General features: G+C 40.0%; 2 protein-coding genes across 4 annotated transcripts; both read right to left on the bottom strand.

Moving 5' to 3' along the window:
• Positions 1-374: 374 nt before the first annotated feature.
• On the bottom strand, positions 375-10,104 carry traf3ip2a (TRAF3 interacting protein 2a). Of its 3 annotated transcripts, none has more exons than XM_067482489.1 (10): positions 9,990-10,104; positions 9,465-9,510; positions 8,875-9,360; positions 4,747-4,894; positions 4,464-4,630; positions 4,270-4,358; positions 4,116-4,184; positions 3,691-3,795; positions 2,599-2,673; positions 375-2,074 (listed from the first exon to the last, which is right to left on the bottom strand). In XM_067482489.1, exons 2-10 carry the CDS (start codon positions 9,478-9,480, stop codon positions 1,928-1,930), a joined length of 1,302 nt encoding a protein of 433 aa, XP_067338590.1. In that variant the 5' UTR covers positions 9,481-9,510; positions 9,990-10,104; the 3' UTR covers positions 375-1,927. The 3 variants fall into 3 exon arrangements, with proteins under 3 accessions (XP_067338590.1, XP_067338592.1, XP_067338591.1); XM_067482491.1 differs by having other exon boundaries at positions 8,890-9,360; XM_067482490.1 differs by having other exon boundaries at positions 9,465-9,536; positions 9,990-10,094.
• Positions 10,105-12,028: 1,924 nt separating this feature from the next.
• On the bottom strand, positions 12,029-17,990 carry LOC137102517 (probable G-protein coupled receptor 139). Its single transcript, XM_067482129.1, has 3 exons — positions 15,766-17,990; positions 14,985-15,102; positions 12,029-13,508 (listed from the first exon to the last, which is right to left on the bottom strand). The coding sequence occupies exons 2-3, from the start codon at positions 15,061-15,063 to the stop codon at positions 12,499-12,501; spliced, it is 1,089 nt and encodes a 362-aa protein (XP_067338230.1). The 5' UTR covers positions 15,064-15,102; positions 15,766-17,990; the 3' UTR covers positions 12,029-12,498.
• Between the last annotated feature and the right edge of the window lie 2,146 nt (positions 17,991-20,136).

The raw sequence follows: 20,136 nt of genomic DNA, 5'->3' as shown, positions 1-20,136 counted from the left end.
GTGTGGACACTGACAGCACAAATTATGAAGTTCACAGTCAAAGCTGGCAGTTGAAGGTGTCTCACACAACACTGGCTTATCTGAGGGTTAAGTGCAACATATGGTTAGACTTCCTGTGCCCCACGTACAGATCCCTCATCAGTCTGTTGCTCTGCTGACCTTTGTAAACTCCTTATGCTTTACCACGATCAGAATGAATTAAAACAGTTAATTTATTCCAAAGTAATATAAATAATATTTTATAATAATTTAAATATAAAATTATCATACAGGTGAACTAGCGTATGAGTGTTTCATTAGGTGGAGCATGACGCCACCTTCTGTTTAACTATATGCTTTACTCAGAAAAAAACATTTTGTATGGCACTGGAATAGACTTTTGCAAATTTTAATATTAAAATAAAAAAATTATACATTTAAAAAAATATTGTTAATTGATAACTTGAATTAGCCAAGTGTTAATAGTATTAGCAATTGTACAGTATAATGAAAGCTGTACTTACAATTCATCAAAAAAATAAGTGTAATGTAAACTGCGTGTTACACTGATACATTCAGACACACACACAAAATGTGATCTCCTCACCACAGCCTTTTAGCTTGTTCCAACTTATTCTTGTTCACAAGGTGTAGCATTAACATTAACTAACCCTCTGTGGCCAGTTTTTTTTACTAATTACGTAAAACTACCAGGACTGTGAGGTACATAAAGTCAGACAACATGACAAAGTACTATGTAGCAAGTAGCTTCTTTTGTGTTTGCTGAGTCATAGAAATATAAATACCAGTAAGTTAAAAATTGTGATGATGAAACACATAGCCTGTTTACAATCTTCACTAGAGAGTTAACAATATATGTATTTTTATTACTAAATATATAATGTTGTAATATTGGAAAATAGTTCAATTTAGCTACATATTGATAGATGCCCTATTTTGGATTTGAGCTCCTGCCACTATGAAAGTCAGTATAATAGCACCCAGATGTTTTCTTGTAAAGGAGCGTATAGTGGACTTATTTCAGATACCTGGGAACGTGACTCAAAATCAATGTTATGTTAATGTTTTCTACTTATTTGCTGGATGTGTAAGTCAAGTCAAATGTAATTAGTTTATTTAAATAGCATTAAAGAACAACAGTTGCTGACCATAGTGCTTTACAGACAGATCAAATTATTTGATGCTGTAAATAAATTGTTTGTTCAGGATGTTCACATGAATTCTGAGGTAATATAAATGTAAGGGAATAGCATGTTAGGTGTTTACAGCTTGCGCCGATGCCTCCAGGTGGATGATAAAGCTTATCAGTATGTAACAGCTACCTAGCTAAACCCTGTCAAATTCAAAAAATATTTTTGCATTTATTATGTGTTAATAATGCTAATGTTGTGTGTTAGTTTTCGGTTTTACATAGTATTAAAGAAGAAGATTTATGGTATTCAGAGTAAGCAGTCCGATCAGAAAAAACAGTTAAAAGAATAAACAGAACAAACAGTGTCTGTGACAGGTGACAAAAGAGAAAGATCTGCTGCACCGATAACAGCCTTATATGAAAGTCACACACTACACAATGTTGGGGCTCTGACTACATGAACTAAATGGTAAATGTTCTGCACTTATACAGTATAGTGCTTTTCTACCTATTGCTACTCTAAGAGCTTTACTCTGCTTCTCATTCAACCATTCTCACTCAGTCACACACACTCACACACTGATGATGGAGCTGCTTTGCAGCTGGCCAACACTCACTGGGAGCAACTAAGTTAGGGTTTAGTGTCTTGCTCAAGGACACTTTGCATGTGACCAGAGGAGCCAGAGATCAAACCAGCAACTGGGGGACTGGTGACTGCACTACCTGTGCCATAGTCGCCCAAAACCTTTTCTTAAAATTGCTTTATGTCCATGTGTCTGTCACTCTTGTGTTTTTTTAGAGGGGACGAACAGTAAGGGTGAGGTCAGCCCCCCGCTGTGGAATGATGTAGCGTTCTTCCCTGAGCAGGCGCAGCAGCAGGTCCTGTGTGTCCTGAGGCCAGCGGTAAAGCCTGGTGTTTTGGAGCCAGTTGGGGACATGTCTCTGTGACACAGATCCAAGACAGTACATGACATGTGTTATGTACATTCATCTTTTAATAAATATTGAACCCAGAATGCTGAACGTTTCTCCCAGGTTAATGTTAGAGTTTTGGAATGTTCAGATTATTACTATAAAACTAAAACCTCTAGAAAATTTGGGTCCCTCTTTGGTTTTATTGCATAATCAAGGAAGACTGTTTTAAAGGCCAACTCATTAATGGGACTCCAAAAAATTAGGCTGTAAGGGTAAATCTTTTTGAAAATGACTGTGGCTCAATCACATTCTGGCCACAATTCCTGTAATTCTCAGCGCATTTTCCTGACCAGGGTTTGGGCCATTGCTTGTTCTATAAAGTCAAAAGGGACCCAAAACTGCTTAAACAAATTCTACCAGAAAAACAAATGTTGGATTTAATTTTTTTTGTTTTATACACTGTACTTAACTCTCATATCCAAATGTTTTTATTAGTTTTATTAATTTCTTGATGAATTGACCCTTTAGTGTTTTTGTGTCTTATTCCTCACCTTAGTTGCATTAGGAAATAGTACAGGTACTAGTCTGAAGTTAAGGCAGCCTTGTTGGATGAACTCATTTTGGATCTGTAACCATAGGAAATAAAAACAATCAGTGCTTGCAGTACTGTAAAACCAATACCTAACCTTAAAAAAGCCATATCATGCATAATTTGAGATTTATATTTTATTCTACCTCTCCACTGAAACATTTTTGTTTTGTACTTTTGGCTTATCCTGTGTCTGCACGTTTAATTGGCACAGTTTTTACGCCGGATGGCCTTCCTGATGCAACCCCCCCCAATTTCTATCGGGCTTGGGATGGGAATGGGCTGTTGGGGGTTTAGTGCCTTGCCCAGGGACCCTTCAACGTGCGTAAGGGAAGATCGGGACTGACCTACGGTCAGTAGATGGCCACTCTACCAACTGGGCCAATGCTCATAACAGGTGGCATATCCAGTTCTCTTAATACATATATAGCCGTGAGCCTTAAACAAAAACAGATGGATGTTTATAGACAATAATGGTCATACGTTGGGCTATTGGGAACGATTTGAGAGGGTCTAGGGAAATTTTCTGGGAGCCTCTGGAAAGTCTTAGGAAAAGTCCCACAACAGAGCAGAGAGAGATTTGAGATTTAGTTTCTATTTAAAAAAAATTGACATACTTTCAGCTCGTGTTTAGGAACTTTAACTGTGTCAGTGATTACTAATCCAGTAAAAAAAACAAAAAAATCCTCTAACAGTAACTGCAGGTTACTATACATTAATTGGAGCTACTGATATATTGTAGCTGGGACTGACTTTTAAACACATTAATAAAATAATGTGTTTATTGAGTTCAAAATAAACTCACTGAAAAAAAGACAGAAAGTGAAGTGAATTTTCTTTTTGGATAAGAATATGGTCATGAAGGTTTTTGATTTTTCTATTTAGTAAATGGTTTATGGCTGGTATGGTGTGGGAATGAAGCCTGTTTTGAAGTCCCAGGAGCAATTTGAGAGGGAGTTTAATGTCATCATCTTGCCACAAGAGGGTGATATTGTAAACAAAGATGGATGTCTCCACTGTTAACAGCTTTCTTTAGAGCTTTATGAGCACTTACCTGATTGTGAATGTATTTAGTGTGCAGACCATGCTCATCATCACCTTCTCCTTCCACATCCTCCTTATACTTGGGACTAATGACCACGATGATCAGCACAGATTTCTGTAAAATATCTCTCTGTCAGCTATTTGTAAATGGTAAATGGACACTTATATACAATGTTTATTCCCATTCACACACTCGCTAACACACTGATGGCACTGGCTGCCATTCAGGGTGTTCACCTGACCCACTGGGAGCAACTTAGGGTTCAGTTTCTTGCCCAAGGACACTTTGGCACGAAGCTGGGACTAGGGATCGAACTACTGACCCTGTGGTCAATGGACAATTGCCTTACCCACCGAGATACAGCCGCCCCCTATTGCAGTTAACTACACTGCAAACTCATTTGTTCTTTGCTCAGAATCAGTTGTCAGACTTACATCGTTCAAAAATTTGTCCATCCATTTGATGATGCTCATTGTTCGAATTGGATTATCGAACATGTCAATCTATTAAGAAACAAGCAGGTTGTTAGAATGTTTATGTGATGTGGTCCATAGGAAGCAAAGATGATAGAGACATGACAGGACTCACTGCAGGTTTGAATCCCTGATCAACCAGAAATTTGGTGAAATGAAGAATGTCTTTGGCCGTATCCACAGAATATGTGATAAAAACATTCCCTGTCAACAAAAGAAGGCAGTGAAACATATTGACCTGCTGTTCTTTTACAGTAGAAATAACAGTACATGCACATGCCTATGCAGAGAGACATGCATGTGACTTACTACACTCCTCAGGTAAGCTTATGGTCCTCCTGATCTCCCTCGTGGCATGTCCTGGACCAGCTGGAATGGAGCGATCCACACTCACCTCATAAACCACATCTCTAGATGAACCTGCACCCTGGGGCACAGATCCATTTGGAACATCTTTGTGTTGCTGCCTGGGATTCCTAAGAGAGGAAATAATCAGAAACATTCAAAGTGATTCATGACTTGTATTTATTCAATGAGTCAATGTGAAGATATTAGATCATAATGACAAACAGGACAGGAATTGTTCTCCTACTGAGGATGTTGGTTCTGCTGAGCCACACGGTGTGGATCCCCTAGGTGATCAAACTTAAAATGATGATGATTATAATTGTGATGAGGCAGATCTGCTGCAGGGTGACACCCACACTGTCTGAGACAATTGGGCTGCTTTGGATTGGGGTCTGCACAGAAACAGGAAGATCAGACATGTAGTGCTACTTTGGACAGTTTCTGATTCAGCAGAAATGAGGTCATGCTGGCTTGTTGAGACAGAGCCAAGTGAAACCTAACAGGGTCATATGAGGCAGCTCACAAAACTTAATACATCCCAGATGTGATGATCATAAAAGCTGCAAATAATCAAATTTTATAAAAAATTTTTTTTTTAAAATTTATGATGTTTGTCCTACTTTTGGAACACAGTCTTTCATGTGTTTTGAGTTTCTGAAGGCCACTAACTATTGGTTGTAGGAAACATCTTTTGTAAATTGTACAGGAGACAATATTCAAATCTATCAATAACTTCAAAACATAACAATACAATTGTTATACAACATTACAATAGATTTGTACAGCTTTGTGGTCACTAAAATGCAAATGCTGTTCTTTGAAACAGCCCTGATAATTCTGTATGGTTGAAGGCATATTAATATAAAATTTTTAAAAAGTAAGCCTATATATAATTTTATTGTAGTTTCCTTGTGCAATATATTGTATCACAGTTTGTCCCAGTGCCTCAAATGGTTTACTGTGAATCCATAATGTATGCGTAGAGATTAGTAAATGTGTAAAATAACAAATCTATATAAACTTTGCTAACATCATTACTTTTTTCCTGCAAATGTGATGATAATTTGTTTTTTGCTTTTACTTGAGTAACACAGCACCTCTGCACACAGTGTATCCATTTTAATGTGTGTGGGGCTGTGTAGCTGCAGACTCCTCAGACACACAAACACAGATAGTCTAGTGCAGTCTTAGTTATAAATGGTCTGCACTTATATAGCGCTTTTCAACCTATTGACACTCAAAGCGCTTTACACTGCTTCTTATTCACCCATTCACACACACACACTCATACACCGATGGGGGAGCTGCTATGCAGCTGGCCAACACTCACCGGGAGCAACTAAGTTGGGGTTCAGTGTCTTGCTCAAGGACACTTCGACACGTGACCGGAAGAGCCGGGGATTGAACCAACATCTGTGAGATTGGTGGACAACCTACCTTCCTGCGCCACAGTCGCCCACTCCCACTAGCCTAGTTCAATTAATGTTTACAATATTGTAGTACATGACTTAATATGCAGGCATTTCAGGAATTCATATACACATAATGCACCAAACAGGTTTGCATAAGAACTCTAGTAACCTGGTTTTAAATTCTTTACAACAGAGTCATGACAGAACAAGTTTTTCATAATTACATAATAACATTGCAAATCTTCCCATTAGCCAGACCACGGTTTCCCATGCTTAAAAACATGCACCTGAAACATGTGCAAGCTGCACACACATTTTTAAAAAATTATCCTAATACTATCCAATCCCATATCTCTCTTTTTATTACAGCCGTCACTTCCTGATCCTCTCTTGCTGCTCCAGATTACAGCAGGGAAATATTAGAAACAACTGGAATATAGAGGAGAGAGAGAGAAAAAGACACACACAGCTAATCCACAGCATTAATTGTCTGAATTTAAAAAGATCCTGCAGGGAAAAGTGAATTATTTAGACCTATTTAGAGTCTTAGGACGCACTTTGTTGTCTCTGTAAAAGTTTGTGTTTGTGTGGACATCACTATTTCAAAATGATCTTTCCATCATTCACTCAGCTGCTTGTTCTGTCTGCAACATTTTGTTACACACATGTGTTTTGGAGGAAGCCAAGGGCTGAACCTAAATCTATAATGAAATAAGAATATATCCGATTTAAATAGTAAAAGAAAAAAAAAGTGTGGCAGTCAGCATTGATATTGTAGCCTAAATGTCTCCTTAACAATGTTAAATACATGGTCATTTAAAGATCTATTATGGTGCTTTGGGCACTTATTTGATATAAAATTACATTTACAAAAACGTTTTCTTATTCCAAAATGTATCAAATGCCTGATTTTCCTCAAACTACTGCAATCAATACCTCATAATAATAATGTGAAAGAAGTTTGTTAGAAATATTTGCAAATTTATAAATATTAAAAATAAAAATCACATGTAAATAAGTATTCATTGCCTTTGCTTATAACTTTGCTTCAAGTCTTTTTGAGTATTTTGATACTCACACCTATTTTTGGACAGTTACTCCCATTCTTCTTTGCTGTATCTCTCAACCTTCATCAGGTTGGACGGGGAGTGTCAGTGCACAGCCATTCTTAGATCTCTCGAGAGATGTTCAATTGGGTTCAAGTCTGGGCTTTGCCTCAGCCACTCAAGGACATTCACAAAGTTGTTCCCATAGCCACTCTTTTGATATCTTGGCTGTTTGTTTAGTCTCGTTGCCCTGTTGAAAGGTAACCCATTGCCCCAGTCTGAGGTCCAGAGTGCTCTGGAACAGATTTTCTTCAAGGATGTCTCTGTACATTGCTGCATTCATCTTTCCCTCGATCCCGATTAGTCTCCCAGTACCTGCTGCTTAAAAAAATCCCCACAGCCTGATGCTGCCACCACCATGCTTTACTATCGGGATGGTATTGGCCAGTTGGTGAGCGGTGCCTGGTTTCCTCCTGACATGACACTTGGCATTCAGGCCAAAGAGCTCAATCTTCGTTTCATCAGACCAGAAAATTTTGTTTCTCATGGTTCAAGATTCCTTCAGGCTTGTCATGTGCCTTTTACTAAGGAGTGGTTTCTGTCTGGCCACTCTACCATACAAGCCCGATTGGTGGCGTGCTTCATAGACAGATGGTATGGTTTTCCAAATCATGTCCAATCAACCGAATTTCCCACAGGTGGACTTCAACCATGTTGTAGAAACATCTCAAGGATGATCAGTGGAAACAGGATGCACCAGAGCACAATTTTGAATGTCATGGCAAAGGCCATAAATACTCATTTATGTTTGATTTTTTTCATTTTCAACAAATTTGCCAAGATTTTAAACAAACTTCTTTCACCTTGTCATTATGAGGTTTTGTTTGTAGAGTTTTGAGGAAAATAATAAATTTGATCCATTTTGGAATAAGGCTGTAACATAACAAAATGTGCAAAAAGTTAAGCTCTGTGAATACCTTCTGGATGCACTATATAGAGCCATAATATGTTATTGTCAAGGCCTGTGTGTCTGCCTTGCCTATTTTCCTCTAACTCTGTCTCCCTCTGTGCAGGGTGGCCGCTCTTCCACTGATGTTGCCACACTGGACCGTTGCTGTGAAGGAATGCACAGCTGCCTGCACTTGAGTCTGATTAGTGTTAACCTTTGTATGCCTGCCTAAGCACACAGCTCACTGTTGGTGCGTCTTTGGAATTCCTCTGCCTGCTTCTGGGTTGAGATCGTCTTTGCTGTCCTGTCCCCAACCGTCCTGCCTGCCTGGCTGTTTTTACTCCCTTTTTACTGCAAGTACTCAGGCCTGAACTCCTGCCTCCTGTGTTCGTTAGCTTTACTCCTTGACATCTGAGGTGCCTTTTGTTGTTCACCTATTCTGAATTAGTATCCCTCTCTGTGAGGCACTTTTAGTTTGACCCTGCAGCCCTTGTTTTTCAGACAGTTATAAACCTACATTTAGATATAGACCTTAACAGATATGTTGCCCACTTCCATTTTGCTATCTATTTACGGGCAATGCAGCATGACCTGTGAAGTTATATTATTTTGGCTCATTTGTTTATGTAGCTTGCATTAATTACAGGTCATAAGGTGATCAACTTTGCTCACACTACAGCACTGTCTTTCCCTCCATTACTATCGTTTGTGTGGGTCTCAGTGGAGGCTTTTAGTGTCATGTAACATGTACTACGTCATTTAGTTTCATTGTACATGTCAAACATGTTTTTCTAGTTTGTGTGCACTGTTTTTTTATCACAGTCTACTGATAAATAAAATCTCTTATCTTTTAAAACTCTGTTCTCTCAATGTCAATTATTAAAATGTAAAAACATATTTTCCATAATGTGTATGACTAAAGCATTAGATATCATCACTTTTCTATAGATAAAAAAACCACTTACTTCGAGGAAACTTACCGGCTGCATGGTATCGTGATGGGGAGATGCAGTTAGTGTCAGACAAGAGTGGGAGAGGGGGTTCCAAGCATTCTGCCTCCTCCACAGAGTGGCCCTGGGACCAGAGTGAAGGGACTCTACTGTAGTCACCCATGAGGTCCCATTCATACAGTGGTGCCTGTTTTGTAAGGCCATGAGGCAATATTCCTGCAGGGAGTGGGGCGACACTTTGTCCTGAGTGTCTTGGGGGTGTGAAGTGTGGGTCTGGAGCAGTAACTCTGGATTCCTGCTGGTTCTGCCTCTCAGGGATTCTCCACTGGCTGACATCCTGTGCCGCCCCCCTTGAAAGCTCATAGCCACGGTTCTGTGGCCTTTTGCTGGTCTCTGGATGTCCACTACACTGATTGCAAGAGGGAGGCCAGGCCAAGGCCAGACTGGTGGGTGTCATGCTCTCATCCATCTCAACAGGAACACTCTGATGAGGGCAGGGTTCTGGCAACGAGTCCCAACAAAAAAACACATTTGCACATCACTCTGAAAGACATTATGATGGACTGGACAGATTAATAATCCTGTGAGATAGTTTTGTTTCCTACCTTTAAAAGAGTCCATTTTGTCAGAGAGGAAATGGCTCCGTTTTCTCTTTTGAAGTGACAAAAACAGTTTTACTGGAATTTAAAGGAACACTACACCTTTATGAAGTACAGTGCAGTGTGGTAATTGACATGCAAAAACTGGAGTTTTAACAAAGATTCAAGGTCACTTGAATCTGAAAGTAAATGATCCCTACAGCTGAACACACACGTTTTACACTGTGAATAGAAAATAAAACAAAGTATTACAATGAGTAAAAAATGTTCTGAGCTGTTTTATTTGTTTTTGTCACTTTTTCACTTTACAGGCAAGAAAGACTACATTCACGTCTCCAGCTGGTTCTGAGTGTAACATTACTCGATCGCTGCTACAAGCTGGTACAAAGGTCAAAATCCCTGAACCAAAGGTATGTCAGGTATTTATTCTTTAGCAGCAAATAAATACAATCTTGAAAGTTTTTTGTATGTGTCCGTCTATACTTTCACATAAAGACACTAAAGCAAACATTATTATAATCCCACACTTACCTTTTGTAATCGTTCCGTTTTGAACTTCTTTTACCTCTGCCACAGCCCAAACCTGTTCTGAGGCAAACAGGAAACTTTGCCACAGCTTTTTTCTTTCTTCTTTATGCAAAGCTTGGGAACCTCGTGACCTATTTATGCAAATAATGCAGGACATTAAGAATCCAACTGCCAAACAGGCTGTTTCTTTAGCAAGGTAGGCGTTCTGCACCCAGTCAGGTTTAACTCTTTCTTTGCTTTGAAAGGCATCAGGTCTTGTTTATATAATAATTATAGTATTATATAATGACACATATAATAACATAAGTACACAATTGGCTTGATATGTACAGTAGAATTTTCAGCATTGTTTTCTACATTTTATGTAGAAGTTTTATTTATTTTTTATTTAAAAAATATCACTACTCGTGAATTGTATATAGCAGCTTTCTATGAGCAGCTAAAGATTTGGTAACCAGCATTAAACACAATGTACAGCAAAGGTTAATGGGAATGTGTTTAGTTAGGGAGTTAGTTAAGATATTACAAGTGATTCTCTGTAGCATAAGAACTTCTGAAATACATTTGAAGGCAAAACATTTTTTTTAAATTGTAATTTTTTTTCATCAGTGAATGTGGTTTGTCATGGAGATGTTTTAGGAATCATCAAAGTTTGTACTGTATTTTATTGAGGTTTATAGATCTGCTGATGAAGATATGCTTTAACTATATAGAGAGATGTTAATTACATTAATATAATTTACATTAAGCTTTTATCCAAAGTGACAACAACAACTAAGGCACAAGACAGCAAAAATGTATGTCAATGAGAAACATTAAACCAAGGTGCCAGCAGAAGAAAGTGTTCATGAGATGCAAGAAAGGATTTATTTATTTATTTATTTATTTATATCTTTTTTTTTTTTTTCAGATTTAAGAGCATAGGGAGTTGCGAAAAAACACTTTTTTGAATATTGGGAGAGAGCCTGCTCAGCATGCAGAGTTTGGTAGCTCTTTCCACCACCATTGGACCACTGAGGTACTTGGGATCCCAAGTTGTACTTGGGATCTTTTTTGTGGTGCTGAGACCACCATTTTCCGTTTGTTGGCAGAGTGCTATGGGCAGGAGGGATTGTAGACCTGAATGAGGGAGTTGAGGTAAACAGAAGCTATTGAGTTGACCACTCTTTAGGTGAGCGTAAGAGCTTTGAACCCGAGGCGAGCAGCTTCAGGAAGTCAGTGCAGAGTTCTGAAGAGTGGTGTGACATGAGTCCTTTTTGGCTGATTAAAAATGAGACATGCTGCTGCATTTTGGATCATTTAGTGGGGTTTGATTGTGCATGCTGGAAGCCCTGTAAGCAGGGCTTTGCAGTAATCGAGACAAGATATGACCAGTACTGCACAATGAGTTGGGTTGTACCCTCAGAAAGGTAAGGTCTGATTCTTCTGATGTTGTAGAGGGCAAATCTGCTGCCTTAGAAACAAAGGAGATGCCGATAACGATCCCCAGATTTCTGGCAGAAGTAGTTGGGACATTGAGTGAAGACATTATGTAGATGCTGATACTGTATTTAAAGTCTGGCTGGGGAAGACTAGAACTTCAGTTGTGGAGAGGTTGAGTTGAAGAAGTAAATGGTAAATGGTTTGCACTTATATAGCGCTTTGCTACCTATTGGCACTCAAAGTGCTTTACACTGCTTCTTATTTACCCATTCACACTCACAATCACACACACATTCATACACCGATGGGGGAGCTGCTATGTAGCTGGCCAACACTCACCAGGAGCAACTAAGTTGGGGTTCAGTGTCTTTTCTCAAGGACATTTCGACATGTGACCAGAGGAGCCGGGGCTTGAACCAACAACTGTGAGATTGGTGGACAACCGCTCTACCTTCCTGCGCCAGTCACCCACAGCATATGTTTATGTGATCATACCGCACACAAACAATGGTTTCTCACATTTACTACTTAATTAATTGAAGTCTTTTGCAAATGTAATTACTGGCACTGTAACTGTGATGAATTTTACAGCATCAGTTGAAAGCATGATTGCCCCATCTCTGAAAAAAGTAAAGTCTTTCTCTCATCCAAGCAGAGATGTAATAAATGTGTCATGAGACAGTGGAGTCATCCAGTGCAAGGGACAGGAAGAGCTTTGTATTGTCAGCATAGCATTAATAGTAAAAGCCATGTGAGGAAAATGACGGAAAAAAGAAGAACACAAATAACAACAACAAACAATTTCTTTTTTGTTTTGTTCCATTTTTATCCTGGGGCTCTGAAGTAGTATTGGACAATTTACAATTACATAATGTACTTATTTTTCTTTAAAAAATTGAAAATATTTGAAAGACAGGGCATTTTGATTATTTTTCATGTTTTGGAACTGTGGCGCTGTATGAACACTTGAGTATTGATTAACAACTATTATCACTACTGTTAATTTACATCTCAAAATGCACAAAAGCATCACATGGCCTCTTTTAAACGAAAGGAGAGTCTGATCATTGTCTATTCGGACATTTCTTTTTTACTCTGTCTGTTTGAGATTAGTTAGCACAACATTCACAGTGCCTCTGGTTTGTGGGGCCTTATGATCAACAATTGAATAGACTTTCATAGTGGTGTGGGTGAGAACAGAGCCCAGCTCTCGGGCCTTTGCGTTACAAGTCACCACCTGCAGCAGCTCCCGTCGAAAACGGCTGCTGACCATGCAATAGAGCAGGAAGTTTGTGGTGGAGTTAAGGTTCTGCAGCATGTTGGCTAAGTCTCCAGCCACATTGATTGGGATGCTGTAGTCATTCCTGTTGAAGTTCTCATTGTTGTACTGTGTTCTCAGGATGCAGTACGTGACAAAGCGAGGCAGGCTTAGCACAACAAAGGCCACTGAGACAGTGCCCAATAACAGGATGGTCCTCCTCAACATGCCTCTGGTGTTTCTCCCATGTATAATGCGAAGCTCCTCCTTTGTGAAGAGGTTGGTGCTACGGCACAGATGATATCCAATGAGGTAGTTAAAAATGATGACCAGCACAATGGGGATTCCCCCTGACAGGAAGGTTGTTATCCACACTATGACAGTGGAGTAGGTCTCATTACGGTAATGACACCTGGGCAGTGTCACGTTCTCCCTGCCCACGGTTAGGTTAACAGGTGAGACAATATTGATCCAGGCCAGCGGTACAGAGGCAAGATGTGACACCAAAATGACCGCCAGGCAGATGAGTTTAGTGACCCAGGCCTGAGAGAAGTGCTGCTTGGCCCCTGTGCTGCGGAGGACAAGGTAACGCTCGATGGTGAACACCACCACGATCCAGCAGGAGCTGTAGAGCGATCCATACTGCAGGAATCCCAGGATGCCACACCAGGGGTGGGAGTGCCAGAAGGGCTGCAGCAGCCAGAAGGTGAGCGTCAGGTCAACTAGGATAACCCACACCAAGTAGAAGGTGTCCACAATGGCCAGACAGCTCAGGTAAATGCCAGCCGTCTCAGACATCCCACATTTACGGAAGCAGATCATGTAGAATGTGAAGAGGTTGGCTGGAAGAGAAAGATAAGTAGCAAAGAAGCTCAGCTCAAAATTCAACATTTTTGTGACTGATCCTACATGAAGTTGTTGGTAATGAATGTAGCTTTATTATTAATTAAAGCTACATTTATGTTTTTGGCAATTTAGGGGCGGCAAAAACATTGAAAAATGCATCTGATACGGTAAAATCAAAGTAAGACTTGGTAGTGAACAATTAACATCCCAGCAAAGCAACAATAGCAATATTTCTTTCAGTCTAAATCTAGAAAATCTAGTAATCAAGCAGAATTTATTTTAGGCTCTCGTTTGGTGTTCTCCAACCCCTGAAAAGGACAAAAACAATCTTCAGTGTTCACCAGCTAACTTTGTCTGCTGTTGTGGTTGTTGGGTGGTGGTATAGTGTCCACTGGGTCCTGTTATTTCAGGTTATAAAAGCTACTGCTTGTGAACTTGCAACACAGCACAGACAACAAGGTGCTTTATAGAAAGTTTATAGAAAGTGCAGTAAGAATCTATCATAGCAGCTACATACATGGACATTTTAAGGATTGTTTAGCAGAATTTGTTATGTATTTAGGCTCAAACAGTGTTAGAAAAGAAAGCTCTTCGACTACCTTGGTGTGATAATATTGATTTTAGTTGGTAATACAGCCACAGCCAACCCACAGCCAACTCACAGTAGGCCACCTGTCCCTCTGACAAGGACACTTTTGACATATTGCGCAAGTCACTTTACCCAGCAATTGTTGGCGCTGAGGTTAGTATAGAGAAAAATAGCTTTGACTCATTGTAACTTCGAAAACTGCTACTTCTAAAGTTCTATTTCCATCCATCCATTATCCAAACCACTTATCAGATTCAGGATCACTGCTGCTCCTCTCCCAGGCTACAAAGAATCCCCAGTTTGTCTAATGACATCATGGGTTTGGATTCTGGGAGGAAGCTCATGGAACTGTAATCATACAGGGCCGATGAGTCATATATCACTCTCATTTAGACATGTTCAGACCTTTGGGCTGACCTTTTTTGTAAAATGACGTTTTTACACATATTTTTCTTGATTAATTCATAACATATAATGGGTGAAAGCCGTTGGTACAATTCAGAAGTGCTGGACATATTGTGTTGTTCTGCTAAGCTAAGCACATTCCTATTGATGCACAAGACCCAGAGATGCCTCTCACCATGTGACACTGTGGGTTTAAAGGCAAATATATTAACTAAATTGATAGGCCACTTAATACTGTTAGTGCCGGCAGTGAAGTTTAGTTAGTTATTAATAATTGCTGTATTTATTATTCTCTGAAGGCACAGTTGTCCTTTGTGTTTGTTATCTGAGCAAACAAAAGTAAGCTAGATGTGATTTGTTAACATCAACAGAGTTAATTAATAATAACCATAGTCTTGGTTGTATAAATGATTGGTAGGGTGATAAAACCTATTCAGCAGGGACAACCAAATACAAGGCAAACTAGCAAGATACAAACCTGGAATACCCACGATGCAAAGAAACGGGTAGTATATCTTCTGAACGATGACAAAGATGTTGACGCTGGCTCCGTCCATGATTCATTAACTGTCTGGTGATCGCTCACATGCTACTGCCTGCAATAAAGCCATTAGAGAGCTCAAAAAGTGCTGTTATTGATCCAGATATGAAAAGAGTACAACAAATACAGGTGGGTACTGTGCTACAGATTACAGTTTTCCTTTGTGTGATTTGGCCACTGGGAGATTGTTAGCCTACACTTCTTTTAAGATATTTCAAACACAAATACCAACTATAATAACCATGGTTTAAAATGTGAAGTCAGGGGGGAAAAGCATGAATTACACAAAAACTGTTCGAAGTAGCTTTGTACAGAGGGCATGGTGTCACTCTTTAGTCTATTAAACAACTAATGTGTCTTTGCTCCCAGAAATGTATGAATTTGCAAACAGAGTTTAGACAGCTCCTGTCTGTAAATAAATAAAGAAAAGAACCTAATATCTATTGAGCTGGCTCATGGTAAAACCTGGGTGAAAGCTGATCTGTGTGGTTTGGGTGGATCTCACCTGTGAGTCTTTAAAGAGAAGGAAGCTGCTCAGCATGAGGCTACATAATACAGGCTGAATAGACTGACCTCCTACACTTTTGGACAATTTAGAATACTTCAAATATTCTCTTCATTCTTTCAACATTTCACATTGTTTATCAATAATCTGGACAGAAACAGGTCAACTATCTTCATCAGTCCTGAGTATTAAAATATATAAAATCAGGCTTACCTGCTGTGTAGAGGACCAACTTACAGCTGGAAAACTGTCAGACAGAAGTAGCTGCGACCACAGAGGTACAAGACAGCTGTTAGTGTCTTCAGATGGACAAGACTGAGCTGGGATGTGTGAGACAGCTCCAACCCCTATAAAGCTTCAGGAGGAGGCAGTCACATCACCAGAGATAAAAGCCAGAGTGAGTTTTTCCTAAATAAGATACTCAATTTCAGATAAAACGTTTTAACTGAATTATGAATTAATAAACGGTAGACCTTTTAAAATGAAGCACTCTGGGTTTACTATATTTTATTTAAATAATTTATTTTAAAGTGCATACACATTTAAATTTTAGTTATTAGACACACAGAGTTTGAACTTAAAGGCTCAAGCAAAAGAGGGCAAACTGTGCAACTGTCATGGTGTCGCCTCCATCCATCCATCCTTTTCCATTAGTATTGAGCAATATTTGTTTGCAGTTTTGGAGGGAAGTGCTTGGAAAGAAGAGCTGAGTAGAGAATCAAGAGCGCTGTGTCTAAAGATGAACATGCAGGGTATGTGATGTGCGCCAGAGTACAGAGAGAGAGAGACAAACTGTCTATTCAAGAATGAAGTAGTTGTTCTCCTGCAGACAGGACAAACTAACCTGGTTCAGTGGGCTATAAACACACTCTGTCCAGCAGCTCTCAGCATTGATCCTGAAATCAAAGAATAGAGAACAAGCAGAGGCAGGAGATACAATACCAGTTTGGAAATTCCTCCTCATGAGAAGTGGTGGGAGACGTTTTGACCAACCTGGGACATGTGTTATGCTGAAGGTCTTGTTCATTGCTGCAAGAATCCACGTAGACTTTCTTAAGGCAGGTGCTTTCAGCTCTTACGAGTTGAGAAGTTAAGGTAGTGTTGTGAGATACTTTAACACTTCAGAGTGAGCACTTCTGAGTCTCAGCACTTAGCAGCTTCAGCACAGGGCATGTCATGTCATTGTGTGGTTTTTGTTTACTACATGAAGTTCCTACCATGGAACTTTAGCGCCACATTGTAAAAATACATGATTAAAATCAAAGTGGAAAAATGAGAAAAAGTACTACATAGGAAACAAATCCTCAAAAGGTACGGTCTTTACTGCAGTCAAGTTGACACTATTTTACTTACTTGTAGCTTATTTACCTACATATGCACAGGTTCACGTGTCCCCACCCACTCTCAGCTAGGATCAGAAGAGAAACTCAGGTTAAATCAAACACATTAAGATGGACTGCATCTCACTCAGTTTTCAAGGCCCTGCTACTTTGTGTTCTGTCTCTTACTGGCTTAATGTACAGACAATAGGATAAATCTGGAACATCCTAGCATTTCAGGTTTTTGATTATTAATACAGTCACTGTGCTTTGTTTTACCACCATTTGAATGTATTTACATTTTTGCTATTTCAATGTTATAGATTTATTTAACCTTTCTCATACAGTACATTGAATATATTTCTTCTGTTCGTATTCATGTATTGTATGATCGTATCAAGGCTATGATTGCTGATTATTCTCAACCAACTTATTATTGCAATTTTCCTAGGGACCAAGGTGACATCTTTCTCATCATTTTGTTCTGTCTAACAATCTAAAACTTACCAAATGACAACATGCCAAATATTATCTTTGATTCTTTTTGATATCAGATCTCTTTCTTCTAAATTTCTGTTAGTAAATGACTTAATAATCGATCATCAATTCGATTTATTTTGTCTCACTGAAACTTTGCAGCAGGAAGAATATGTCTGTTTAAATGAGTCAACCCCCCAAGTCATATTAATTATCATGTTCCTAGAAGCACAGGCTGAGGTGGAGGAGTAGCAGCAATCTTCCATTCTAGCTTATCAATAATTCCTAGACCTAAACATAGTTATAACTCATTTGAGAGCCTTACTCTTAGCCTTTCACACCCAAACTGGAAAACTCAAAAACCACTATTATTTGTTATCGTGTACCGTCCTCCAGTCCCTCATTCAGAGTTTTCTGATTTTTTTTTATCAGATTTAGTGCTTAGTACAGATAAAGTCATTATAGTGGGTGACTTTAACATTCATGTAGATGCTGACAGTAACTGCCTCAACACTGCGTTTAATTCATTATTAGATTTAATTGTTTTTTTCCCAAAATGTAAATAAACCCACTCACTGCTTTAGTCACACGTTAGACCTTGTCCTTACGTATGGAATTGAAGCAGATAATTTAACAATATTTCCTTACAACCTCTCTTCTGTCTGACCATTTTCTAATAACATTTGAATTTACAATAACGGGAAAAAATCCACTATAGCAGGTGCTTAAGTGAAAAAGCTGTAAACAAATTTAAAAAAATTATTCTTTCATCATTTGCTTCACCATTTGTTAATACAATGGAAAGTAGTCTCCTTAATGTTAATCCTGCACAAGCTGATTATCTTGTTGACAATTCTGCAGCCTCACTATGTACAATTCTCGATAGTGTTAACCCTCTGAAAAAGAAGGCAGTAAACCAGAAGAGGTGATCTCCATGGTATAGTTCTCACATACGTAACTTAAAACGGGCAACACGAAAGCTAGAAAGGAAGTGGCGTTCCAGAAAGTTAGAAGAATCTCATTTACCCTGGAAATATAGTTTAAAAATGTACAAAAAAGCTCTCTGTGATGCCAGAACAACATATTATTCATCATATCATAATATATATATATCATAATAGAAGGCCACTGTTTACATCCCCCCGAGCTAACTCCACGGCAGCACTCAGCAAACTCCATGACGTCATCAGCGTGTTAAAAACGGCTCATCCTAACGCTGTTTTCATTGTTGCTGGCGACTTCAACCAGTGTAGTTTACGGACTGTATTCCCCAAATACCACCAGCATGTGGACATTCCCACCCGTGATAAGAACACTCTTGATCCTGTTTACAGTAACATACTACGAGGTGCATACAGGGCTGCACCCCACCCCCACTTCGGACACTCAGACAACATCTCTTTGTTCCTGTACCCTGCTTACAGACAAAGACTGAAACAAACACACCCTGTCACCAAACAGGTAAAAGTCTGGACCCCAGAGACTGAGAGCACCTTGCAGGACGGTTATGGTCTGACAGACTGGGATGTGTTTAAAGCTGCAGCCACTCTGGAGGACTCTTCCGTCAGCGTACAGGATTATACTGAGTATGTGACTGGGTACACCAGCACTTGTGTCAATAACATCGTGCCCACCATACAGATGGTAAATGTTCTGCATTTATATAGCACTTTTCTACCTGTTGGCACTAAAGCGCTTTACACTGCTTCTTATTCACCCATTCACACTCACAATCTCACACACACACTCATACACCGATGGGGGAGCTGCCATGCAGCTGGCCAACACTCACCGGGAGCAACTAAGTTGGGGTTTAGTGTCTTGCTCAAGGACACTTCGACATGTGACTGGAGGAGGTGGGGATTGAACTGTGAGTTTGGTGGACAACCGCTCTACCTTCCTGTGCCACAGTCACCCAATCAGGAAGTTTCTAAACCAGAAGCCCTGGATAAACAGTCAGGTATGTCACATGCTGCGTGCTCGCTCTCTTGCATTTAGATCAGGCAATGAGACCGAGTACAAAGCTGCGAAGTACGAACTGAGAAAAGCTATCACAGCGGCCATGAGACAGTACAGAGAGAAGCTGGACAGCTTCTATTCTACTGCTGACTCTGGGCGGATGTGGCAAGGCCTGCAGGACATCACAGACTACAGGACCACCACTACCAACATCACCTAAACAGACAGTCTGCCGGACCACCTCAACACATTCTACACCCGCTTTGAGGCCACCAGCTACACTGCAGAGAGGCGGCTCACGCACACCTGGACCACTCAACCCCTCTCTCCTCCACCAGCCATTTCAACAGCCCAGGTAGAGCTCTGAGTTAGGTCAACCCCCGCAAAGCAGCAGGACCAGACAACATTCCTGGGCGGGCCCTCAGAGCATGTGCCAACGAGCTGGCTGATGTTCTCACCTCCATCTTCAACCTCTCCCTCAGTCAGTGCACCTTTCCTTCTTGCTTTAAGACCACCACCATCGTCCCCCTGCCTAAGAAGAGCCCACCCACCTGCCTGAATGACTACAGGCCAGTGTTATTCACTCCAATCATGCCATCGCTGCTGCCATCCACTATTCCCTCTCTCATCTGGAAAATAACAACTCATACCTAAGGATACTCTTTATCGACTACAGCTCCACCTTCAACACGTTCATCCCCCACAAACTCACCCACAAACTGTCCACACTTGGTCTGCACCAAGCCAGTCTGGTGTTATGGTGTGGAGACAACAACCTCACCCTCAACACGGACAAGACGAAGGAGATGATAGTGGACATGAGAAAGGA

The sequence above is a fragment of the Channa argus genome, chromosome 17 (genome assembly GCF_033026475.1).
Source record: "Channa argus isolate prfri chromosome 17, Channa argus male v1.0, whole genome shotgun sequence".
In the NCBI taxonomy this organism is placed as follows: Eukaryota; Metazoa; Chordata; class Actinopteri; order Anabantiformes; family Channidae; genus Channa; species Channa argus.
Note: the sequence above shows the minus strand (reverse complement) of the source record. Positions and strands in the feature narration are given on the sequence as shown.

What these genes read in the sequence shown, in the direction of transcription:
- traf3ip2a (XM_067482489.1), bottom strand. An exon ending in CAGCAGAACCAACATCCTCA is followed by an intron (nt 4,631 to 4,746) that starts GTAGGAGAACAA and finishes TTCCTCTCTTAG; the next exon opens with GAATCCCAGGCAGCAACACA. An exon ending in AAGCTTACCTGAGGAGTGTA is followed by an intron (nt 4,359 to 4,463) that starts GTAAGTCACATG and finishes TTTTGTTGACAG; the next exon opens with GGAATGTTTTTATCACATAT.
- LOC137102517 (XM_067482129.1), bottom strand. Translation starts at nt 15,063, where the DNA reads ATGGACGGAGCCAGCGTCAACATCTTTGTCATCGTTCAGAAGATATAC. An exon ending in TTGCATCGTGGGTATTCCAG is followed by an intron (nt 13,509 to 14,984) that starts GTTTGTATCTTG and finishes TTTCTCTTCCAG; the next exon opens with CCAACCTCTTCACATTCTAC.